At 42.1% G+C, this 27002-nt stretch overlaps 1 protein-coding gene across 1 annotated transcript in view; it reads left to right on the top strand.

Moving 5' to 3' along the window:
• The window catches only part of LOC126092780 (uncharacterized), a 46979-nt gene extending 24824 nt beyond the window's left edge, over nucleotides 1-22155 (top strand). Inside the window, exons 4-6 of the mRNA XM_049908508.1 lie at nucleotides 85-189; nucleotides 18580-18741; nucleotides 22027-22155. Of these exons, the coding sequence (XP_049764465.1) occupies nucleotides 85-189; nucleotides 18580-18741; nucleotides 22027-22083 (324 nt within the window). The 3' untranslated portion in view covers nucleotides 22084-22155. The remainder of the gene's footprint in view (nucleotides 1-84; nucleotides 190-18579; nucleotides 18742-22026) is intronic.
• Nucleotides 22156-27002: the final 4847 nt, after the last annotated feature.

The raw sequence follows: 27002 nt of genomic DNA, 5'->3' as shown, positions 1-27002 counted from the left end.
AGAATAATTCAGCCACTGCCTGTGTATCTGCATATTTTTCATATAATTTTCCGGTTTTGATGTCTGATTGTGTCTATGTTGCAGAGCGCACAAGGAGCACGAGAAACTGGAAAGTTGTGCGGCTACATGTTTGCAATATTTGGGGAGCTCTTGCTCTACTGTTGGTTCGGAGACAAACTAATGTCAGAGGTAAGTTGATTTATGCCTTTAAGCTACTTTGCAACAACATCACAAGTCATTTGTATCATTCTTTCATCTTGGTTTCAGTAAAAACTACATTTGTGCCTTTTTGGGTTTATGTAATGTGTAGTTCATGTAGTACGCCGTAGGAATTTTTTTAATTACGTCCAATATAACACCTTTCGCACTTTTGTCCGCTCATAGAGAACTCAGTTTTAAATTGTGTGAAGTAATTACAGAAGTTTTCAGTTTTTAATCAACATTTTTAAAGTAATGAAAGAGTCATAAAGAAATGCCTATTAAATAAAATATTTATTTGTTTATTCCAGTTACCCTTTTGGAGGACGCGTTAAATCAATATTGTCAAGCCTCTTTGTGTTTGATTTTCTTTGCGCCCAGACTTCATCCTTCGAGCATGTTGTTCCTTTCTTTTCTGGTTCCACGTCCTCCCCCCTTTGATTCTTTCCTGCAATGCTGCCCATCGTGTCGTTTACCTAAAAAAAAAAAAAGCTTGTGTTATCTATTATGTCCGTTCTAATTCCAGTTTATTTAATATATTTCATACGTGGGTTTGAATTTGTAGCTCTTTAAACAGGTGAAGATTTGCTTGAATATAATGTTAGGTAGTACTAGGATATTGAAATCCACATTTTTACATGTCAATATTTTACCTAAAACTGAAAGTTGAGTAAAGGAGTACGACGACAGTTTTGTGCTGTGCGAATAGTTTATGTAGTGAAAGCCGTACATAATGAGGAAGATAAAATCTATATCGGTAGCTATTTACTTCACCACAAAGACACACAGAAAAATTAAAATGGAAGCTGAAGTAAAGTAAAAGGAATAAATGGAAAGTCAATAAGGGGAAGTTCAGTAGTTCTTATCCTGTGATGCAGAAAAGGAGCGCTCCATTTACTCCTGTTACAGCGATGTCATTGCTGAGTGAATACTTCGTTCTTTCTGATTGCAAACACAGCTCCTACCAGTCAGATGTCCTTAGTTTATGCAACCAGTTTTAATTTAAATGAAACTTCTTTAGGAATTTGAAAATTATAAAGGTCTTTATAATTACGGGGAACTGTTTTTGTATAGATACGTATGTGTCATCATACTGTACCTACGTTCCAAAACGCCCCGCATAGATAAAGAGATTTTTCTGAGGCTCATACCTCAGGTTTTATCGATGAGAGGAAGGTAGGGTCAAGCGTTTTGGATAGCCCTTGGGCTAGAGACTATTTTGTGTATCCGACAGAAGGATCGTCTTACTGTAAGTGCGGGGGTGAGTCAAATGAAAACCTGAAAAAAATGTTTTAATATTATTTATTGTCCAGAAGTGGTACAAAGCTGTATCACTTTTCAACATAATCTCCCCCACGCTCAATGCAAGTCCTCCAGCGCTTACAAAGTGCATAAACTCCTTTAGAAAAAAATTCTTTTGGTAGTCCACGCAACCACTCATGCACAGCGTGGCGTACCTCTTCATCAGAACGGAACTTCTTTCCTCCCATTGCGTCTTTGAGTGGTCCAGACATATGGAAATCACTTGGGGCAAGGTCTAGTGAGTATGGTGGATGAGGGATACACTCAAAATGCAGGTCTGTGATTGTTGCAACTGTTGTACGGGCAGTGTGGGGCCTTGCATTGTCATGTTGCAAAAGGACGTCTGCTGACAGCAATCCTCGTCGCTTTGATTTGATTGCAGGCCGCAGATGATTTTTTAGGAGATCTGGGTATGATGCACTGGTGACAGTGGTCCCTCTAGGCGTGTAATGCTCCAAAATGACGCCTTTTTCGTCCCAAAAGAGAGTCAACATAACCTTCCCTGCTGATGGTTCTGTTAGAAACTTCTTTGGTTTTGGTGATGAGGAATGGCGCCATTACTTGCTCGCTCTCTTCGTTTCCGGTCGGTGGAAGTGAACCCAGGTTTCGCCCCCAGTAACGATTCTTGCAAGGAAGCCATCGCCTTCTCATTCAAAGCGCTGAAGAAGTTCTTCACAAGCATCAACACATCATTCTCTCATTTTAGGAGTCAGCTGCCATGGCACCCATCTTGCAGACACTTTGTGAAACTGTAGCACATCATGCACAATGTGGTGTGCTGACCCATGACTAATCTGTAAACATGTTGCAATGTCATTCAGTGTCACTCGGCGCTTTTCCTTCACTATGGCTTCAACTGCTGCAATGTTCTGTGGAGTGACAACTCATTGTGCCTGACCTGGACGAGGAGCATCTTCCACTGAAGTCACACCATTTGCGAACTTCCTACTTCATTCGTAGACTTGCTGCTGTGACAAGCATGCATCACCGTACTGAACCTTCATTCGTCGATGAATTTCAATAGGTTTCACACCTTCACTGCGTAAAAACCGAATAACAGAACGCTGTTCTTCCTGGTGCAAGTCGCAAGTGGGGCGGCCATCTTTATATTGATACTGCAACGGTATATGTACATCTGCACTATGCTGCCACCTAAAGGCCACTCTGTACGCTGTTTGTAGCACACTTACCAACTTACAGGATAATGGTGCGAAATATCGATTTGTTATCACAAATTTAACGTTTTCATTTGACTCACCCTCGTATCTTACTGCACAGGATCAAAATTTGAATATCACACACTTCCTTCATCTTAGGCAAATGAAAATATTTGTACGTTATCGAGAAACGCTCTAAAAGCATGTTTTTGGGCATCGAAGCGGACAGCAGATTCCAAGACGGTTGTGCACAGGAAATGGCTGTAATTTTTACCTAAGAAACGGATCTCGAACAACGTTGAGAATTTTCTTGGTTTCTTCATCCATTTCCGAGATACAGAGGCTCAAAGTTGTCACACTTGTACTTGTAAAATACGCACGTAACAGCCGATGTCAGACGAAAGCGTAGTTTATAAAGTGACCTGGCACAGAGAAAAGTGTTGCAAAGTATTTCCGTTATTATCAGCACGGTTCTGGGAACTTCGTATTGCTATAGTACTGAAGCACATGTAAAATGTTTGTCCACATAAAATCCAGTCTGGGATTTATGATTATATTTTGCGTTATTTAAATTTCACTAAGTAAACTATTAAAATTTTACTGACCTATGAAGTTCATTTCATATGAGTGTCATACCTTGCTATAGCTGGGAAAAGAATGTAACTGGCGGAAAAATACTCCTATTGGAGTACAAAAAATGCAAATATGCGCCTGTACATTAAAATGACTGAAAATCGGGTACCAGCTGCCTCATTCTACCCTCTTCAGTACCTTTAAAAATTTTCACAATTTTGGCATGCGAGCATATTTGCTCTTTTTTATGATGAGAGACACGAGACAGTGTGTGTGGGAAAAGGACGGAAAAGTAGTAAATGCTGGAAGACAGTAGACAGTAGTTGTATGGAAAGAGGGAGGGAGATGATAGCTGTGTGAGAGAAAAAGAGGGACACAATGATAGTGCACATAGTCGACAGTGACGAAACAGTACTAGGAAAAGATGAAGGAGATAGTGCTATTGGCAGAAGGGAAAGAGAATGAGAAAGTGGATGTGGATGAGAGCCAGTAATGAGAGACCAGTATCTAACAGTGAGAAGAGACAGCAGCAGTGGTGAGCAGTGAATGACATAGCATCAGTAAAAGAGAGCAACAGGGAGACAGAGACAGTGAGAGGGGATAGTGTTAGCAGGACAGAACTAACGAGACTGTAGCTGTGAAACAAGGGACACTCAAAGCTACAGAGAAAAAGAGAGATAATGACAATGAGTTGGGATGAATGAGTGAGTGAGAATGGGGAAGTGGGATTGTATGGATATAAGCGACTTAAAGCGATGGACTAGTGCGAGTGAGCGAGGTCCACTTAGGGGAGCTTGTGGGAGTGACAGGTGAGTTGCATGCTAGAAGCAGCGAGAATATGTTTGCATTCAAAAATTTTTGAAGATGCTGGGAAAGGGAGAATGAGGTATCTGGTACCTCAATTTTCAGTCAAAGTCTCTCAATAAATAGGTAACTGCTAGTTTTATATTTTTCTGCTAGTTTTATATTTATGAATGATATAAGCCTGCAACAGTTCGTGTGGAATTATTTAATGAGTTTCATTTAATGTTTCATTTCTATTGCTTATCTTACCTTTAACCAGTTGAAGCTTCTAGGCTGCTTGGAGAAATACCTCCTTACAAATACAAGGTGTTTAAAACTGACACCAAAACTAAGCAGATGGACATAATCAGCACCTGTGGTTATCTTACTCTCACCATGTACAAAATATGATCTTTGAGTACAGCTTTTCTTTACGAGGAACTTCAGTGGCTTTGATATTTCAGGTTGTTATTAGCAGTACGCCCTTGAGAACTGCAGAGTCCTTAGGAATGAGACAGCGGTGCATTTAAAGCAAAGTAAAGACTCTCACTGTAGCTGTATGTGTAAGGAAGGCGTAAGGGGTTATTTAGAAGAAATGGAACTGTTTTCACAGAATGATTTGCTGCTGTTCTGACATAGAAGGATATTTCAATACACTCTTGATCTGTTAAGAATGTATGCCATTGTTGGACTTGGATAAAGATTCTGTCATTGTGTGGACAGTACTTATCCTTTTGAGCTGTCCAACAGCGCTTTGAAAACCAACTTAAAGAGTCTGTAGCAAGTTAGTACCTGTCGCTTTCTCGTGTCGAAGTCCATAGCAGGGAGATGATTTTAACCATTCGGGAGGAGTCAACTCAAGTAATGGAGTGTTTAAGTTGTAAGTTACTTCATCCTTGTAAGTGACTAGTTATGAAGAGAATGCACATAATGTGAATCTCCCATTTTATTTGGATTGTTTGTATCTAAGTGAAAAACTGGGCACATTCTTCAGTCAGAGGAAAGTAGGAATCATCAAAGAGGTAGCCCAGAGCACAGTCTCTATATGTCAAGTTTCTCTCTCGCAGAGTGGAGTCATTAGGTGAAGGGGGAGAATGGTTCTTAGAGATGCTGAACTGCCTTGTTGTCAAAGACTTACTTTTTATTCTTGCATGTACTATGAATCTTTTCATGGCCATTGCTTATTTCCTCAGTGATGACTGTTAGGTTTTGAACGTAATTTTCTGCCTGATGTTTTGTCTCCTTCCATGTGATCTGTCACCATCAAGTATTTAAATTCGTCAATTTGTTGTTTTGAAAAATGAATAAAGGGCGATTCAGTACCAATATAACAATTACAAATGGCTATAATTATTAAATGCATAGTCAATAAAAATGACAGAGAATGTAAAAGAAAGTTCAAAAGTTTGACCAGCACAATTTTGAGTTGACATCTTCAGAGCTGTCAGATTGTACTGGGCGTGATGATACTGTGTTCCGCTCTTGGCTACCTGACTTTCCATAGCTAACTCCTGTGGGTTTCCTTTTACAAGATTAAGTCAAAGACCTCGATTATGGGCCCCCTTTGTCAAAACCAATTCTGGAATTCAAAATTTGCATCACTACTGGCTTTGTGTCAGTGACTGCAGGTACTTCATGGCTTAGATTAGATTATCACTTAGATGTTGTCTGTGTGACCGACAGGACTGACAGAACTCTTGTTAAATGACAATAAATGTAACTCTTAAGAGAGAAACGCTACGCAGGTCACACTCAGAACTACTATCTGTACTTCTAAACCCTGAAGTAAGAAAACTGCCAACAAAGAGTGCCGCCTGTCTCCTACCCCTTGGTGCGCCCCCAACGCTCTCTTTCTTTTCATCCCTCCCCCTCCAGCCCTGGCAGGTTTTACTCTTCGCCGTGTATGCACCGTCTCCTACAGCAGTTTTTAAGCGTTGTCCTTCTGGAGTGGTTTTATTCTGTGGCCAACATTTAACTTGTGCATGTGACTTCAGTGTTCTTTTATGTGCTATGCATACAGCTCACTGTGTTTTTTAACTTTATGGGTACTTTCTTTAACTGACCCAAATGGCAGTCTCTGTGTATGTATATACTTTAACCCCCCATGTCTCCCCTTACTAAGTTCTCATGTCCCCCTTTCTCGCCTTTTATATGCCTCATGCTTCCTCTGTTTTATTAACTGTATCACTCGGCTGAAGAGTGGTGAACTGTGCCGCTGCCAGCCCTCCCCTGCCCATATGTGGCACAGGAATGAAATCATAAAGAAACAACAAAGTGTCTCAAACTTGCAGTAGCTTATACAAAGTATTTACCACAACATCTTTCGGGACTATGTTATTTAATTATCAAGTGCTATTAAACAAGAAACAAATCAGTACCTTGTGATACTACACATACTGACAACTAAGCAAATATTTATGTACTCCATATTATAACATACCTTAGAACTTCTATGTGATTGGGCACCGTCAAAAGTAAAAACCTGCAGTAAACATACATTGTGAAATATGAAACTTTTTCTATACAGCGGACATTCATAAAAAATACACACTATTTAAAAGCTGCACCCACCAAATCCACAATTTTAAAGATACGGCAATGAAATTTTGTGCCATACTGTACATGAAATTAACAAATTTACTATTTAGTTCCTTGGATTATAAATAACTTTATGTGTAATTTAAGAATTTTATTTTCAAAAAGTAATATGTGGCTCTTTTTCTCACAAACTATTCAAAAGATTTCTACAATATTTTCTCTGTTTAATCTCTTTTCATATAGTCAGTTTCACTCATGAAGTGTTTTGAATATATCGAAGAAGAGAATTTTAATAATTTTTAATCATAATTCTATACATATAATTTAAAATTCATGCAAAAACCAAAATCTTTGCTCCATATCTCATCTTACACTCATAAATTCAAAATTTGCTCTTGAGACAACATTATCTGGGCTTACATAAGTGTACAAAGTTTCATAATTCTAGCATTCATATATTCTGAGAAAAGATACTTAAACTTTAAAAACGTAAGTTTCGAGAAATACAATTTAAAATTGTCTTCAGAAGGCCCCAGATTTGTACTCAGGATCCTCTTATCCTTCAAGGTTTCTCTTCTAGTTTCTTATTTCGTACCTTCTTTCCATTAACAGATCTTTAACTGACTTTTTAAATGCAGAGAGATGCTGTAAATATATTTTTCTCGAGATCTCTCGAGTGAAATTTCCTATCTTAAAGCCCATACTTTGTAATACCTTCATCCGCCCTACCATTTTATCATTAAATACAAGAACGGAACCATAAGTTGCAATTCTGACAACTGTAGCAGATGAAAGTATGGTTTTAGGTCATCGTTTCCGTATGAGTGAATTTAGAGACTCAGTAGGATTCTGAGTTGAAGCCACAGATAATCTATAAAGCCAAGGAATATATATCACAACCTTCTAGATGTATCCCGTGCAAGTCTGCTTGAAGATAATTCAAGGAATCATCTCTTCACTGAGCGGTTACTGATTTACCACAGACTTTGTAAGCAGAAAGCTGTTGGCGACTGGAAGAGGCCACAGGGTATGGTCTTCGACAAAGAGAGCAGAGCTGGTCTACATGTCTACCATGCCATATTAATTATATTTGCGGGATATAAGGGTAAAAAGGTGGCTTGGGTGGTTTTAATTTTTTGAAAAGATTTTGAGTCATCAATCACTACGTTTATCAATAATCGTACGGAAGAAAAAGAATTGAATTTTAACTACACAAAGGTACAAATTGCCTTTAAAAAACGACGCAGGACAATGGACCGTTTGCAATTCCGTAAGGAAATTTTACAATCGAGTTGTGATATAAATTATCAAATTGCCTAGGATTAATAGATTTTGAGATATATTTTGACACACTCTTAACAATCCCTATAGTTGTAGCCCACGAGAGGCAAGACATTAGAGGTTCGTAATTGAGAGGTCAGGTAAGGAAATTCCCCTTAACCAAAAGTAATTTCAGCAGCCATCGAGTAGGCTAATAATCGAGATCCCCAAATCTGAGAAAAGAAGAATAATTGTGCGGTAACACTACATATCTGAACAATCCTAACTTTGCTGATGACATTTTACTGTTTGCTGTTGATGCAGATAGACTCTTAAAACCAGTAGGATAACTTATTTTTGTTCAATAATATCGTATGAAATGATGTTCTGGGTAACTAATCCTTTAGATGGAAAGTTTTCATTGGTCAACATTCTGTAAGAATAACATGTGATGCTCAGTCACAATCAGTTGTAGATATTTATTGACAGTCAGGTATTATGACACCTGATTCCCAGCTTATTTTTCCCTCATTAAGTGTGTTGTAGTTAACCCATTGTAGTTCAAAAGTAACAATGGTGATATGCAGGGTGTTACAAAAGGGTACGGCCAAACTTTCACGAAACTTTCCTCACACACAAATAAAGAAAAGATGTTATGTGGACATGTGTCCGTAAACGCTTAATTTCCATGTTAGAGCTCATTTTAGTTTCGCCAGTATGTACTGTACTTCCTCGTTTCACCGCCAGTTGCCCCAATTGAAGGAAGGTAATGTTGACTTCGGTGCTTGTGTTGACATGCGACTCATTGCTCTACAGTACTAGCATCAAGCACATCAGTACGTAGCATCAGCAGGTTAGTGTTTATCACGAACGTGGTTTTGCAGTCAGTGCAATGTTTACAAATGCGGAGTTGGCAGATGCCCATTTGATGTACGGATTAGCACGGGGAAATAGCCGTGGCGCGATACGTTTGTATCGAGACAGATTTCCAGAACGAAGGTGTCCCGACAAGAAGACGTTCGAAGCAATTGATCGACGTCTTAGGGAGCACGGAACATTCCAGCCTATGACTCGCAACTGGGGAAGACCTAGAACGACGAGGACACCTGCAATGGACGAGACAATTCTTCGTGCAGTTGACGATAACCCTAATGTCAGCTCCAGAGAAGTTGCTGCTGTACAAGGTAACGTTGACCACGTCACTGTATGGAGAGTGCTACGGGAGAACCAGTTGTTTCCGTACCATGTACAGCGTGTGCAGGCACTATCAGCAGCTGATTGGCCTCCACGGGTACACTTCTGCGAATGGTTCATCCAACAATGTGTCAATCTTCATTTCAGTGCAAATGTTCTCTTTATGGATGAGGCTTCATTCCAACGTGATCAAATTGTAAATTTTCACAATCAACATGTGTGGGCTGACGTGAATCCGCACGCAATTGTGCAATCACGTCATCAACACAGATTTTCTGCGAACGTTTGGGCAGGAGTTGTTGGTGATGTCTTGATTGGGCCCCTTGTTCTCCCACCTACGCTCAATGGAGCACGTTATCATGATTTCATACGAGATACTCTACCAGTGCTGCTAGAACATGTGCCTTTACAAGTACGACACAACATGTGGTTCATGCACGATGGAGCTCCTGCACATTTAAGTCGAAGTGTTCGTACGCTTCTCAACATCAGATTCGGTGACCGATGGACTGGTAGAGGCGGACCAATTCCATGGCCTCCACGCTCTCCTGACCTCAACCCTCTTGACTTTCATTTATGGGGGCATTTGAAAGCTCTTGTCTACGCAACCCCGGTAACAAATGTGGAGCCTCTTCGTGCTCGTATTGTGGACGGCTGTGATACAATACGCCATTCTCCAGGGCTGCATCAGCGCATCAGGGATTCCATGCGACGGAGGGTGGATGCATGTATCCTCGCTAACGGACGACATTTTGAACATTTCCTGTAACAAAGTGTTTGAAGTCACGCTGGTACGTTCTGTTGCTGTGTGTTTCCATTCCATGATTAATGTGATTTGAAGAGAAGTAATAAAATGAGCTCTAAGATGGAAAGTAAGCGTTTCCGGACACATGTCCACATAACAAATTTTCTTTCTTTGTGTGTGAGGAATGTTTCCGTACCTTTTTGTAACACCCTGTATAATGGGCAGTGAAATGAAAACGAGACAGATGTAAAAAAGTACGTGAACTTTTTATTATTTCAAAAGTAATCGCCGTAACAGTTAATGCATCTATCCCACCGTGTGACAAAACGGTCAAAGCCTCCACGAAATAATGTTTGCAGTTGCCTGCGGAACCATGATTATGATCAGTCGTACACGACTAGAACGTAGTCGAGACGACTACCTGGGTAACACGTGGGCAGGCATTATCCTGCAACAGAATGATGTCATCCGTCAACCGGCTGTTCGTTGATTTTCTGGAACACAGTGTCGCATTTAACGCACAGCGCTACGCGGATATGTAGCAAAAATTTAGCACTCCATCAAGTCCAAACACCAAGGAATGTTGATTGACGGCATCCTTCTGTTACAGGATAATGCTTAACCATATGTTGCCAAGGTTGTTTCGACTATGTTGCAGACGTCTTGCTACACATCCTCCATACACTCCCTATCTGTCCCCATGCAATTTCCATAATTTGGACCCCTCAAGAAAGACATTCGCGACCATCGATTCACTTCGAAGAGGTGCACGGCTTGTTACGATCATGGTTGAGTACACAATCACAAATATTTTTCCGTGAAGGCGTAAATGTATCAACAATTATAGGGATTATTTTTTAAATAATAAACAGTTTGTTTACTTTTTTCCGTCTGTCTCGTTTTTTTTTTGGGGGGGGGGGGGCTCAAATGGCTCTGAGCACTATGGGACTTAACATCTGTGGTCATCAGTCCCCTAGAACTTAGAACTACTTAAACCTAACTAACCCAAGGACATCACACACATCCATGCCCGAGGCAGGATTCGAACCTGCGACCGTAGCAGTCGCGCGGTTCCGGACTGAGCGCCTAGAACCGCTAGACCACCGCGGCCGGCAGGGGGGAGGGGGGGGGGGGGGAATGCCACAGTCTTCCGAAACGGTTGAACTACCCGTCCAAAAAGCTGGAAATTTCGTTAAGATATGATCCTGTATTTAGCTACGCTGAAAATATAACAGGTAAATATTTGAATAAATGATAGATAAAATGTGACACTGAAAGCATTGTACAGGTGTTATCTTCCCGTGGTGGCCGGGTAAGATGCCACCTATAATAGGGGAAGACGCATCTGTGTGGAAGAAACAAAATCTGTGAATCAGTTAAGTATAACGCAACGTAACAAATCTATTTTGATTATGAAAGTACGAACAAGAATAATTTGGCAATCATCAGTTAGTTATCGCTGGATTAAGGCTTTCCTTTGTTATTCAGGATTACCTGATTCATGGATTAAAAATATTGCAGTAGTCACTGCCATTTCCACACTCCTGAAGCAATCATTTCTTACATCGAATGTATCAGATCCAGCAACACTTGGGTCCTTTATTGTTATAAAAGGAGCCATACAGGCAAGACAAATATTGTCGTCTCTGTCATTCTCTCCATTTGTGTTACTCAAATGTAAAGATTCCTCATTGCTTGAAGATGAGTTGCTTGGTGATCTCAGCTTCCTCCTTTACAGAATATGGCGTTTTGATCAACTCTTTTGTGCTTTGTCCTTCATCTTCTGTCTTTTTGGAGTGTTCGTTAGAGTCTTCTGAAATTTGCGTTTTCCTCTTGGTCGGCCTAGCTGCTGGAGCTTAATAAACATGACTTTTGTCATGAAAATAGGAATTATTTCATTGTTCTCCACGTGTTCTGGATGGTCTTGCAGCATTACTGGTCTCGCCAATTGATCTGCGGGGTATTGGAAAAACGTGGTCTGGGATTTTGGATGGGTCATGTGGATAAAGCCCATAGGCCGAAAATCAAGAAACGCCATTATCCACAGCTGCAGTACGATGCCATGCAGAACTCAATACTTGAACAGACGGCAGACAAGTTAAGTGTACAACTTGAACGGTTGTGAACCGAATTGTTGATAGCCTTTTGCCAAAATGATTTTAAAAACTTGAAGAAACTGAAGAAGCACGATCTAGGGGTTGCAAGTATTGCGTAGTACGGCTAGGTAGGCAGAAGAGAATAATCTTATTCTCACCTGCAAAATCAAGAAGACTGATGTCAGAAAAATTAGCAACGTTTTGTCAGATTCCCTCCCAGAAATTAAGTGACTGTTGAGCCACACATCGGTATTCACATTTGTAGACGTGTCGCACATTTCGATGTGGGAACCTGGAGGCATGCGGTCTTAAAAATTCAGGTTTCTTCCTTTCCCTTTAAATATGCAGTAGGGTAGAAAGAATTTCGCTTCGGCACTGCAGAGAGCAATTAGGGATATGGTTTCGCCTTTTCCTGCGGACGTTACGTGATGGACGTCTTTGGAACCTATCACTGCTAGAACTTTCCCAGGTTCATTGTTCAGCTGATGTCCACATTCATCCATGAGATAAATTTGCGCAGGCTACTGAAACAACTTGTTCTCCAGGTAGGTGTGAAACAAGAGGGAAAAACAGATCTCAGCCTTTTCTCGATACATTCCCAACCCTCTTACTATGGATATATCCTGGGGGCGTTCCTTACAGCAACAGTGGGACGCCTTTGCAAGAATAGATTCAACCAGTCACAGCTTACCATCTTGCTTTCTTTATTGAATCGGTTAGGTATTCCTTTTTCTCCGCAAATCACTACGCCAATTTTGGCGATGGTGGACATCCAGCGTCTTGCAGTCGTCGGATGTAGGAGAAAAGTTTGTTTTCATTTTCATCAGCAAGGTCTTCAGCAGAAATTTGCAATATGAATTAGGATTAGTATTTCATTGTTTCTAAAATTCCAGCATCTGCAGTAACGACAAAGTTGGTGCCACTGTTGATTTTATGATATATTCTTACATGTGGGGCGTGATCGCTGTTAGGTTAAATTTTTATTTTCCATTCTCCCTTTAGGTTTCTGTACAGTAGGTGGTAGAGTTTCGATGCATCGCACAAGGACATCTTCCTACTGTTAACATTTCGTGCAGCCAGTACGACAGAAGCATCTGACTTTGAAGATCTTTTTGTTTTTCTCTCACACTGACGATGCATGATAGATTACCCTAAAGGTAAATTAAAGGTTTACACGTAAGGTACTGCTTACTGTATACCTTAAGTAAAACAATCACGATGGAAAGTGTGAGGGTAAGGGGAACTGTCAATAACTGCAACACGACGGTGGAGGCAAGTATGCTGACACCTCTGGATAATGAGGGTAAATCACCGCATGACGTTATGTCCAGCTTAATTACAACCGTTTTAGAAGCCTTAGTCTTGGTGTCTTATCATCCCGGCTGCATCTCAGATTCTGACGGAATGACACTGAGGCTAGTTATGGGATAAATCGGTTGGCGAATCGTGATGTGCTGTCTGCTGCCGTGAGAAGACAACACCTCCGAAACCTTAGCCAACCGGCTGGATTGGAATTAGCCACTACAAGCTGCCACAGTTGTTTTGTCACCCCCGTCATTAAAGATGTGGACGAATCTGAGCCTTCCCCTGGTAAAGGGCCGCACGAAGTGACTGCAAACCTGTCTACAAACTGTTGGCTGAGACGTTTGAGTGCCGTCCCCTGGCTGTAGTATTGCGTGCCTGGCTGTACACTGTGTTGCTGATGTGGGTCCTGGGCCTCCACCTTCACCACACCCGCCGTCCGTGATATGCTGTTGGCCGCTGCTTACAGGCACGTCAGTCTTTGAGAAAGCTGGAATTGGCCGCAACAGCTGCCGGTGAGCCACAGCATACTTGCTCCTACATATTCCTGTTCCTGCTACGTGCGCTACATCGCCACTGGGTACTGACCTGCACAACGGCCGCAGACAACGTAGCGCTGAGTCCACTTTGCTTTTCACAGTCGAGTGTATGAATCAACACGCCTTTGACTATGCCACAGAAGACAGTCCGTGTATACTGTAAAAATACAAATAATACACTACTGGCCATTAAAATTGCTGCACCAAGAAGAAATGCAGATGATAAACGGGTATTCATTGGACAAATATATTATACTAGAACTGACATATGGTTACATTTTCACGTAATTTGGGTGCATAGATCCTGAGAAATCAGTACCCAGAACAACAACCTCTGGCCGTAATAACGGCCTTGATACGCCTGGGCATTGAGTCAGAGCTGGATGGCGTGTACAGGTACAGCTGCCCATGCAGCTTCAAGACAATACCACAGTTTATCAAGAGTAGTGACTGGCGTATTGTGACGAGCCAGTTGCTCGGCCACCATTGATCAGACATTTTCAATTGGTGAGAGATCCGGAGAATGTGCTGGCCAGAGCAGCAGTCGAACAATTTCTGTATCCAGAAAGGCCCGTACAGGACCTGCTACATACGGTCGTGCCTTATCCTGCTGAAATGTAGGGTTTCGCACGGATCGAATGAAGGGTAGAGCCACGGGTCGTAACACATCTGAAATGTAACGCCCACTGTTCAAAGTGCCGTCAATGCGAACAAGAGGTGACTGAGACGTGTAACCATTGCCACCCCATACCAATGCGCCGGGTGATACGCCCGTATGGCGATGACGAATACACGCTTCCAATGTGCGTTCACCGCGATGTCACCAAACACGGATGCGACCATCTTGATGCTGTAAACAGAACTTGTATTCATTCGAAAAAATGACATTTTGTCATTCGTGCACCCAGGTTCGTCGTTGAGTACACCATCGCAGGCGCTCCTGTCTGTGATGGAGCGTCAAGGGTAACCGCAAACATGGTCTCCGAGCCGATAGTCCATGCTGCTGCAAACGTCGTCGAACTGTTCGTGCAGACGGTTGTTGTCTTGCAAACGTCCCCCTCTGTTGACTCAGGGATAGAGACATGGTTGCACGATCCGTTACAGCCATGCGGATAAGATGCCTGTCATCTCGATTGCTAGTGGTACGAGGCCGTTGGGATCCAGCACGGCGTTCCGTATTACCCTCCTGAACACACCGATTCCTTATTCTGCTAACAGTCATTGGATCTCGACCAACGCGAGCAGCAATGTCGCGATACGATAAACCGCAATCGCGATAGGCTACAATCCGACCTTTATCAAAGTCGGAAACGTGATGGGACGCATTTCGTCTCCTTATACATTACAACAACGGTTCACCAGGCAACGCTGGTCAACTGCTGTTTGTGTATGAGAAATCGGTTGGAAACTTTCCTCATGTCAGCACGTTGTAGGTGTCGCCACCGGCGCCAACCTTGTGTGAATGCTCTGAAAAGCTAATCATTTGCATATCATAGCATCTTCTTCCTGTCGGTTAAATTTCGCGTCTGTAGCACGTCATCTTCGTGGTGTAGCAATTTTAATGGCCAGTAGTGTAAATTCGATTCCAGTTAACGCTGTTTCAGTGACAGCGTAGAGAATATGATAACCACCCAAACCAGCTCTTGATTTCAACCTCCTGCACCACTAGCGTTATCTCCTCAACTGCTCAGCCCCCATGCCTATTAAAAGCCCTGATCCGAGGGGTGACCACTACAGCAGATGTCAAGAAGCGGGGCTCATGCCGACGCTACAGCTAGTATCAGAAGTGGCTGATCGATGTGACACCTGGTTGCCTCAAATTAGTCTCACACCACCGGTTTTACAGTTGACACAGCTACGCCTGCCGCCAGTTTCTGTATCACCGTCATCACCACGGCAGGTTCACTCATCTTGCAGCCACATCCCGTAGAATGCAGGACGATGTGTGGGAAACATTTTGTTTACCTTGTAACTGGCCGTTTTCATTGTGTAATTTGTTGAGCATGGTGGACTGTGGGAACATTCTTCTAATCTAAAAGTACCCGTTACACACCTGTGGTAACCTCATCACTTGTCTACTTAAATGGTAACTGTCGGATGTTATGTTAACCGCATTTTGCCGTCTTTCTGGGCACAAGTTGCCATACACGTAGGCTGTTCCAGTAACATGTTTCACTTATCAATGTTGGGCTCATTTGGCATATTATAGTGAATGTAAGTAGACTATGATACACTGTGAGAACTAGTGTTGTGTTTGTGTACTTTATAGTGTGAACATGGTGCCATTCCCTTTCGTATTGTGTATTTCTCTATAGTTTGAGCAGTACAGTATGTCGACAGAAAAACACATCGCTATTACGAGTGATTGTATTGCCGCTGTGATGGAGCAGATTGTTAGGCTACAAGCAGAATTTGAACAGAAAGCTGGGGAATTAAAACATTACAAGGACCACGCAGAGGTACTGCATGCTGAGGAGCAACATGTACTAGGCCAACTTGACGACGTTACGTCTATACCGAGAGTATGTTCTCCTTCCATCGAGACTGCAGCATCGAACTTGATGTCACCTTCTTCTGGCAAGGCAACAGAGGTCACAAATGCGTTTGTCAACGAAGTGTCAGCTGCAGCTTAGTTGGGCGATTGGTCTGTCGAAACTTGCTTTCAATGACCAATTTGCGGTTGACTGGAGAGACTAAGGCGTACGTTACTTACCATGAGATCTTTCGGAATGCACTAAAATTCAAACAGCTAGCTGAGGGGTCACGACAGCAAAATCATAAGCAGAACAACACTCGCTTCTTCTGGTAAAAATTGGGTTAACAATAGTTATTAAATGTAGGGGCCGCGTCCAACAACATTGTCCTCAGCCGAAATGCTACGATAGTGGACAAGTAGGTCACAAAGCATGTAAGTGCAGGAGTAAGAAACGGGAACGGTATGTGGAACGATGTCACTGAGGACAGGAATGACATCAGGTAGTATTTTCGGACCAATCCAGGTACTATTGGTGTGAAAATGATTGATGCATTTTGATTTGCCACAGACAGGGGGAGCGGCATCACAGTGACTGCATTCGCACAAAACATAGAGCGCCAACTCAAGGCCTTATATGTCGGCTGCTACTGGGTAAAACCTCAAATCACAGTTGGTGAATGTCCTGGGCACTGTGACCAATGTCACCTAAGTGAATGATATCCTGCGACCCGTAGGTATATCCTTTCTGCACGACACCCCAGGAGCCACTGTTCAGCAAGACAATGCACGATCACATGTACTGCACGATTACGCAAGTTCTTGGTGCCAGAGGATATCAGCCTTTTGCCCTGGCCGGCCAGGTCCCCTGACTTGTCACCAATCGAAAATGTGTGGATATGGTGAAGCGACGGGTGCAGTGCCAACCACCACAGATAAACTTTGGATCCAGATGAATGCAGCATGGATGGCTGTGCCACAGCACGCCATTTGCGCCTGATGCGCGTCGATGTCATCACACGTGGAACAAGTTTTCAGATCCCATGGCGGACCTGTACCTACGAGGCAACAGGACACCTGCTGAACCGAGGTGACTCAAATGCAAAGGAATTCCAGACATTGGCTGCCAGTGGGCACTGATGTAATTCAATGGGCAAAGTTGAAGTTTGTGCCAGACCGGAATTCGAACCCAGAAAGCACTGACACCACAATACATGATTCGGATGAATCACTGGTCCTCCAGACTGAAAGTGTAATACTCAGGGATACAGAAACGTGAAATGACCGAAGCGAGTTGTCGTTGCTCCAATTGCTGGAGATATTCTTTAGAACGCGATGTATCTTGCTAGAATCTGGCAACACGAATTTCACTCAGAAGATATATTTGTCCTGCGATAGATAGGTAGAAAGGGCATTTATTGTGAGATTACACAATTGCAAAGGAATCACCGGAGGCAGTAATCTCCATTAAATATCTAGCAGTACGCATACAGAACAATTTAAAGTAGAACGATCATATGAAAGTAGCTTCAGGTAAAGTAGATGCTAGACTGAGATTAATTGGAAGAACGCTCAAAGAGTCGTCCACGCAGAAACGAAAAAGCTTACAAAACCCTCATTCGACTGATATTTGAAATTGGACGACAGTCTGGGATCCGTACCAGGTAGAATTGGTAGAGGAAGTGAGAGGAACCTAAGAAGAGCAGCGCGTTCCGTTACAGTTTCATTTAGTAACGGCGAACTCGTCACGTAGGTGCTAAGCTAACTCCAGTGGCACACGCTGTGAGAGATCGGAAACGACAGAGGCGTTCTGTTTCACAGTGTGGTGTCCTCTTAATTTCCCGGAGGGCACGTTCTGTACCACGGTGTGCTTTCCTGTTAAATTCCCAGAACGTACATTCCTAGAAGAGTCAACCAATGTATTGCTTCCTGCTACGTATAGCTCGCGAAAGGCCCACGAGTGCAAAATGAGAGAGGTTCGAGCTGATGCAGAAGCTTACCAACCACTGTTCTTCTCGCGGACCATTCGCGACTGAAACAGGAAATGTGGTACATAGAGTTCAAAATGGTTCAAATGGCTCTAAGCACTATGGGACTTAACATCTGAGCTCATCAGTCCCCTAGATTTAGAACTACTTAAACCTAACTAACCTAAGGACATCACACACATCCATGCCCGAGGCATGATTCGAACCTGCCACCGTAGCAGCAGCGCGGTTCCGGACTGAAGCGCCTAGAACTGCTCCTCCACAGCGGCCAGCGTGCATAGAGTACTCTTCGCTACACACCGTAAGGTGGCTTTCTGCGTCTACATGTAGATGGATATACTTAAAGTATTTTTATGCATAGTGTTATTGTCGTATGTGGTTATTCTTTCTCTACGGAAGAGATAATTGTAAGCGCTGGTCTGGTGCTTCAGTGCGAGAATCTGACGCTGGCGGTATACGATGCGGCTACGTCACTACACGAATGCTCCACATCCATCAAACGGTCGCTGCTGCTGCTCATGCTGAGGTCTCAGCGGCCGCTGTGCATCAGTGCCGCCGGATTCTTCCCTCTCTCCAGGGAGTCCTTCGTGGCGGTGAGCATATTTCTTCGTGTGTACAACCACACAAATGTTATAGAATTAGTTGTGCGCCACTACAGGGAGACACAGCGAAATGGCATCTTTTGAAATCGTTTGTAGTGTTGCTGCAGGAATCATTCCCCAACAGGGAGTGCGATTTTTGCATAGTCTAGCCGTTTTAACAGGTCGATTCACGGAGCAGAGAAATAGAACGGTTGTTGGTGAATAATAATGTTAAATTCATAGATGGTCAAGTCACATTAACGAGACAACTGCCTACGCTCGACGTCAATGTGCAAACATCACTCAGTCGGCAGCACAGCACTAGGAGTGGTGGGTACATAATGCGTGTTGAGGCGCGGGAAACAGTGCTATCGTTGTCATAAAGTGGAAGTGGAACTATTTATGTGCCGTATACAAGTGCATGATCATTGGCTTTCGGGCCATAGGTGGAAGAATTTCATAACGGTTAAGACTTCGCGCGCCGTCATGGTTGAAGAATACCGCGGATGACAAAATGGCGCTATCCAAAACCAGCGTCAATTGTTGAGCACCACGGACCACAGATGACAGGGGTGGACGACGGTTGAGGAGCTGCGTACAGGCTAATAGACATGAAACAGCTGAGCAACTGAACGCCCAAAAGAGCCAAGGGGACACCGACAGTGTCTCCCCAACGACCGTCCAGCGGACGTTGCTGCCTGTACACGGGCCTCTGCAGCAGGAGTCTGGTCCATGCACCCATGCTGACTGCTGTTCATCAGCGACGAAGGCTGGAATTTGCATGCCGATACCGCAGCTGCGCTCCCACTGAGTGGCGACAGATGGACTTTACAGAGAATCACATTTTATGCTCCATCGGACAGATGGCCGGCTGAAAGTAAACGCCCTGCAATGATGGCCGGAAGGGTCCAGGTCAAAGGAGGGAGCGTTAAGGTCTGGGGAATGTTTTCGTGGCATTCTGTGAGTGATCTCGTCATTTTGGAAGGCACAATAGAACAACACAAGTATGCATCCCTCCGAGGGGTCCATATCTATCTCTAAATGCAGTTTGTTTTTCGTCGGCACGATGGCGTCTTCCAGCAGGACAGTGCAATTCGTACACAGCTCGCAGTGCACGTGCGTGGTTCGAAAAGCACCAGGATGAGTTTATCGTACTTCCATGGGCACAAAACTCTGCATATTAAAACCCAGTCGAGAATCTGTTTATAGTACGAATTTCAGATCTTTGATCAGTAGTAATCGAATCTTCAGGTGTTTTATTCGTTGTCCACGATGGCGAGATAAGCATTATGATCTTACAAATTTACACACAGAGACTTAACGGAACGCATTCCTTCCAGTAACGAAATGTACATATCTTACCTGTTAATATGTGTTCATGTTCATAAAAGAAAGTCAACGTCTGACATTACGTTCTGTTGTGTCTTAACCTGAAAGTCATCCATTTTGAATTCTCAAACTAATCATGTTAAACCATTTAATTACAAGGTGTACAACTCTGCTTCCGCCGTTTGCCGATAGGTGGAAACAACGGAAGTAGCGGTCGAAAGAAACAGATCGCAGACGTCAGGCAGTTAGCTTGGACCTCGGTGAACAAACCTCATTCAAACATTAGTCGATTTGTGTCTGCATCATAAAGTTGTTCTTGATTGAAAATGTCAGTTTACGAGCATAATTCTCGTCATTTGCGGGAGATGTTACTGTTTTATTTCAGTATGAAGAAAACAGCGGCTGAGTCTTATCGAATGTTATCAAGTACGTATGGTAAGAACGCTATTAGTGAAAGAACATGTCGTGAGTGGTTTCAACGCTTCAAGAACGACGATTTTAACGTCATAAACCGACATAGTGGTGGAAGAGAGTGTTTTCGAAGATGCAGAATTGGAGAAACCTCGCGTCAAAGTCAAGAAGAATTGGCATGATTAGTGGGGGTGACACAGCAAGCCATTTCAAAACGTTTCAAGGTTATGGGCATGATTCAGAAGAAGTAACTTGGGTCCCGTGTGATCTGAAACCAAGAGACGTTGAGCGGCGTTTGTGTCTTTGTGAACGGTTGCTCCAGAAGCAAACACGGAAGGGATTTCTGCATCGCATTGTGACCGGAGACGAGAAAATGGGTTCATTACGATAACCCTAAACGTAAAAAATCATGGGGATATCCCGGCCATGCCTCCACGTCGACGGCCAAACCGAATATTCACGGTTCCAAGATCATGCTCCGCATTTGGTGGGACCAGCTCGGCGTCGTGTACTATGAGGTGTTAAAACCAAGTGAAACAATCACAGGTGCTCGTTACCGAAAGCAATTAATGCGTCTGAGCAGAGCATTAAAAGACAAACGACTGCAATACAGCGAGAGGCACGATAAAGTGACTTTGCAGCACGACAACGTTCGACCCCACGTTGCAAAAGAGGTCAAAACGTAATTGGAAACGTTAGAATGGGAAGTCCTACCCAACCCGCCGTATTCTCCAGACATTGCTCCCTCTGACTATCACCTGTTTAGATCAATGGCGCATGGTCTGGCTGACCAACACTTCCGATCTCATGAAGAAGTCACAAATTGGATCGATTCGTGGATCGCTTCAAAGGATGAACATTTTTTTTCGACGCGGGATTCGTACACTGCCCGAAAGATGAGAGACAGTAGTGGCCAGCAACGGGAAATACTTTGAATGATACATGTGTAACCAATTTGTTTCATTAAAGCCTCAAATGCTGCGGAAAAAAACGGCGGAAGCAAAGTTGTACACCTTGTTCATAAATGAGAGAAATAAGATAGTGAAAAAGGATACAAAAACTCTATGTCTACTCTTTCTATAACGTGAGATGTCTTTCTACGGTTGCACCTTGAGCTCGTAACCAGTGCATAAGAGTCAAGTCGCCAATAGAAATCCGCTCGAAGTTTGTGCTGTAACACATGTGAAATACTTTCACAGAGCCTCTGATGTAAGGTGTAGAAGAGGTGCACTCAACATTGTGATACCGAATAAGAACTGATTTAATAAACATTTATGTTGATGTATCAGCTGCCCAACTAGCATGAAAAGTAGACGTTAGCAACAGGCTGTAAAAAACATAAATTTATAAATCTGTACCGTTTTTAGAGGTTTGTAAAATTTGGGCCACGATGAATCAGCACTGTTATCAGGCTGTTATGTGAGGACACATGTGACTAATTTAATGCTTATATGTGTATGTTTTGTGTGATACAGTAAAATACAGACAACTGTCAAGCGGTGAAATGTGATTTATTTGTTTATAATAGATGCTTACAAGCTATATCTTCTTTTTCAGATCCTAAACCTCTCTTACTCATTCTTCGCCATTCTTCGAAATTTCAAGGAGGATTAAAAATGGATGTATCTGCTTCTGTACTCGCTGCTGTTTTATTGTGATGTAATATCCTTATCAAAAGTAATACAGACTTGCAAACCTGTAAAGAAGAATAGTTGATTTCTCTGTGAAAGCCACTACCACCACAAGAACAGAAGAAATTTTAATAAATAAGGAGCACGACAAGAGTACACATATGACCACTCTCCTTAATCTTTATGTTAATTACATTATCTTAAATTGAGACAACACATATGAAAAGTTATTAAAGTATCAAAAGAGACGACGTTAAATATTTTATTCTATGTAGACGATATCTTGATATCGCAAGAAAAAGAAGACGACTAACAACATGTACTTTTCAATCTGAATTATCTTTGCAAACAATTCGATATTGAGAGTTCTAAAACCAAGACTAGAGTGATGACTTTCTGGGGCAAAAGTCCGTACTGATACAAAAATCAGTGTGGATAATGTGATTTTAGGAAAAGTATCGTCTGTCACTTATATGGGACGTCAAATTGGCCCAAATAGTAATATAAAGGTCTAAATGTAAAACTGGCTGGAATTATGTTAGAAATAAATGTGGCAACTTTCATAGTGTATTTAGAAATAAGAACAGAAAATGAATGATAGTAAAATTTTATAGAACTATAGCTCTTCCAGCTCTTCTTTATGGGAGTAAATGTGGGTACCTACTAAAACAACATTAGCTAAAATACAAAACATAGAAATGAAATTTCTAGGAACAACAAGAGTCTACTCTAAAACAGACCACGCAAAAAACGAATCAGTGCGACAAGAACTTAAAGAAGAGCGAACTGAGAGCAGAATAACCAAACACCCCAACATCTTTTGCCAACGCGTGCAAAGGATGGACAGTAAACTACTTTGCAAATTAGCCTTAGATTACAAACAGTCTATGTGATTGCCGTAAGCTTAGTGACAACGGTGCATCCCAATTTGTTATACAATATAGCACTGAAGATGGTCACTCAGTGACAGAAAATCGATTTTGCAATAGAAAAATATACGACCAATGCTGTCTCTTTTTTCAAGTATACCTATTACCTGGTCGTAGTGCACAAGACAACATGGAGTCGCCAATCAATGAAAGAAAGAAGATATGTTGGAAGACCAAGAAAAGACAGACAGACATACTGTGAACACATAAAAATCTCAATGTCTAATCCAAGAAGTGTAGAAGAAGAAGAAGAAGAAAATAGTAATGTAGTGTAAGATTCCAGATAATTTCCCCAAAATCCAATTCCAGGATTCTGAGATGGATTAGTATATTATAACTGCTTTAATTTATTTGAATATCTTCACTGAACAGTACTGAGCTCCTTATTGTGTGTTTACACTTTGCCTGGAAATAACAATTTAGCAGCGCTGTTGGCACCCTACTCTTGACCCCAACTAACTTACTGTGTCTAGTACGATACGTACAGGATTAAATGCAAACTACCTTAGATTTTGTAAAACGTAATGAATATGAACGAGCAATATTCAGTAAATTAGCAGAGATACAATTCGCCTTGCTTTAACGGCAGTGATGTTTTTAAGTAATACACTGTATATATCCTATTTTCTGTCACAAATAAAGATTAGTTGATGGCAGAGTTCCCCGTACAAGCATCATTTACAAGCAATTATTTCTGTCTTAGAACGGGCCTGAAGTATATGATGATTTCAGCATCTATACAGAATTTTAACTCATGCTACTCAGTTGTTAGTACCCATAAGATAACCATCTCAACGAATATCTATGTAGAGAAGAAATGTGAATGGGCTGCTCACAAACCGCCCCCGAAAACATCATTGAGATTCAGTGAATTCCACTATATATACTTGAATGCATTAGAAGACGCACAGGCTGACTTCAAAATGGCAATACTGGAATTAAGACTTTTTTTGTTTGTGATCAGCACGCAAAGTGGCACTGATATATGCTCCGAGATTCCGAATCACTCAGACCAATGATGAATGTTGCGACCCTAAATGCTCCAAAATTGCGCACTACTCACGAGTTTCCACAATTTTTTCAGCCCTGGCTGCTTATGTATCATTGATAGCTTTGTACATCCAGGTGCTATTTCCTCTTACATCTGTAGTCCTGTTTTTGGTAGGATTAAGAGGTAGCAGTGGATCGTGGAATCTCACGCAATGGCGACTCTAGCGGCTGCACCAAATGTTTGGAAAACGGTCAAGAACAGGAACTTTAGAAACCACACTGTTTTTGCGGCGTGTTATTGGAAGATGATAAATTTCAGAACATTGTGATACAAAGATATGTTGTTTTTGTGGTCTGCACTCCGAATATTGGCTTGATACAGCTCTCCATGCTAGTTTATCCTGTGGAGACCTCCTCATCTGAAAATAACTACTGCGAACTTCGTCCACCTGAACATTTTTACTGAATTCACACCAAAGTATCTCTCTAAATTTCTCTCTCCAAAATTTTTCCCTCACACACATTCTCCAATTATCAAACTGAATATTCCTTGATACCTCAATGCTATGTGTGCTATCAACTGTTCCCTTCTTTTGGTCAAGTTATGGCATAAATTTTTTTCTTCCAGAATTCGATTCAGCACTTCGCCATTAGGTATTCTATCTACTCATCTAATTTTCAGCAGTCTTCTGTAGCAGCTTATTTCAAGAGCTTCTAATCTCTTCTGTTCTGAAATGCTTACCTCCCACATTTCACTTTGTAAGACGCTACACTCCAGACAAATATCTTCCGAAAATACTTTCTGATACTAAACCGACGTACAGGATGAATCACCAAAAAGTTTCACCGCAAATATTGCATAAATGGAAAGTGCTATTGATGTGCGCTTTTCACAGAATGGATTGGTAGTCAGTGGCTCGTATTGTTAGCCAATCAATAGGCTTAGAAAGTGTAATTTTGTGCAAACATGCACTTTTTTTAAATGGAACAACGCTTATTGATATTAATAAACTAAAAGTGTAAATTAGAATGTCAGTGATGTTTGTTGCAGGACTCTTGTGCGACTCGTTTACGAAATATCGTATTCTGAAAAGTTCCCAAACTGACAATTGTACAATACCTGTGGTAGCACACACTATAGAACAACGCAACTGCGTACACTAGTTATGTGGATGCTGACCAGTAATGAGGCAATGGACAATCACGGGTTGTGTTCAAAACGACCACCGGCAGCGGCAAAACACGCTTCCAGTCTTGCATGGAACGACTGCTACACACGTACTAGTATTTCAGTGGAGATGTCTGAGAAGGCTGCAGCAATACGTTTTTGCGTATCATCCGGTATAGTTTGTATGTCCCTATGGACAGCGTCTTTCAGCTTTCCCCACAGAAAAAGTCAACAGGCGTCAAATCCGGAAAATGGGCCGGCTAAGGTACAGGTCCCCTGCATCCAATCCATTCCAACGATTTTGAAACAATTCGTGGACTTGTGGTATTTCATGTTCTCTGGGGTGGACGGCCATCATTTTGGTGCCACAGGTTCCTCCTAGTCTGCAGAGGAACGTCTTCTGGCATCCGCGGAAGATGATCTGTTGGAAGACTACGATACTTGAACACGTTCAGTGTGGCGTCTATGAAAAACAGGCCTATGAACTCGGTTCACTATCCCACACCACACGCTTACATTCAATGAACTCTTGACGGTCCACCTAACGAAGCCAAGGGGGATTGTCAAAAGACCAACAGTGCGCATTTCGGCGGTCTAACTGAGCATGATTGGTAAATGTGGCTTTGTCACTTAACAAGATACGTGATACATCTGGAATATCGAGCGTTAATGCCCTTGTACAGAAGTTAGCACGATTCTCTTAGTCGCTTCCACGCAGCTCTTGATGAAACAAAATGTGATAGGGCTGGAACCTATGACGATGGGAAGTGTTTAGGACACATGCCTGACTCATTCCATTTTATCGTGCAATTGCGCGGGAGCTAAAATGTGGATCAACTGCAACGGCAGCAAGATCATTAATTTCCCGTTCTTCTGTCGTCACTTGTTTCTTTTTGTTACGTTATCTAGGTGTTACAACACCACTTTCACATAACTGGGTGAAGATGTTGATAAATAATTGCCGACTTGGTTAAAGTCTATTGGGATGCCTCGCCGTATACACCGTTCAAGGACGAACTGCATTCTTCCTACACTCTCCATACACCATGAGCATGTCGGCTTTTTCTGAAGTGGTAAATCCCATCATCCAGTCACAGCCTACTGCTTGGACTGTCACACACTAACCTACTAGCAAGTCGCATTGCGCTTAAGGAACACACGAGGACACTGTAAGCAAACATAACAACATCGTACATAGCAACAATGCAGGTTGAACGGCAAAACAACTGTCGGTGTGAAAACTTTTCAAAATACGACGTCTCCTAAACGACTCAAACTAGACTCCGGCAACAAACACCGCTGACATTCTAATTTACCTTACTATCAGTCTGTTGATGTCAACAGGAATTTTTCAGTTTAAAAAAAATGTATGTTTGCACAAAAATACACCTAAGTATTATTGCAGACTGTTGATTGGCTGACGTTACTAGACCCTGACTATCGACCCATTCTATCGAAACCCTACGTCAATAACCCTTTTCCATTTCCGCAGTATTTGCGGTGCAGTTATAGGTGATTCACCCCATATATGTTTGACATTGTACCGATCGTTGGGGACGATCTGAAAGTTATATTATTCTTGAAGAATCAAGTTTCCTAATAATCAGTAGTAATTCTTTTTATTACTACTACCGGTTTCGACAGATCTACGCTGTACCAAGTGAAGTCGGTTCGAACATATAGGATTTCAAATAATCACTGCGTACACTAATGCAACATTAGGACGTACCTTGTAACATACACTGAAAGTCATACAATGATGTTGCGTCATATTGTAATAAGCGAAAAAGAACATCAGCGTTTCACAAATAAAAT

Source organism: Schistocerca cancellata, chromosome 7 (genome assembly GCF_023864275.1).
Source record: "Schistocerca cancellata isolate TAMUIC-IGC-003103 chromosome 7, iqSchCanc2.1, whole genome shotgun sequence".
In the NCBI taxonomy this organism is placed as follows: domain Eukaryota; kingdom Metazoa; phylum Arthropoda; class Insecta; order Orthoptera; family Acrididae; genus Schistocerca; species Schistocerca cancellata.
This window is presented reverse-complemented; position numbering and strand designations above follow the sequence as displayed.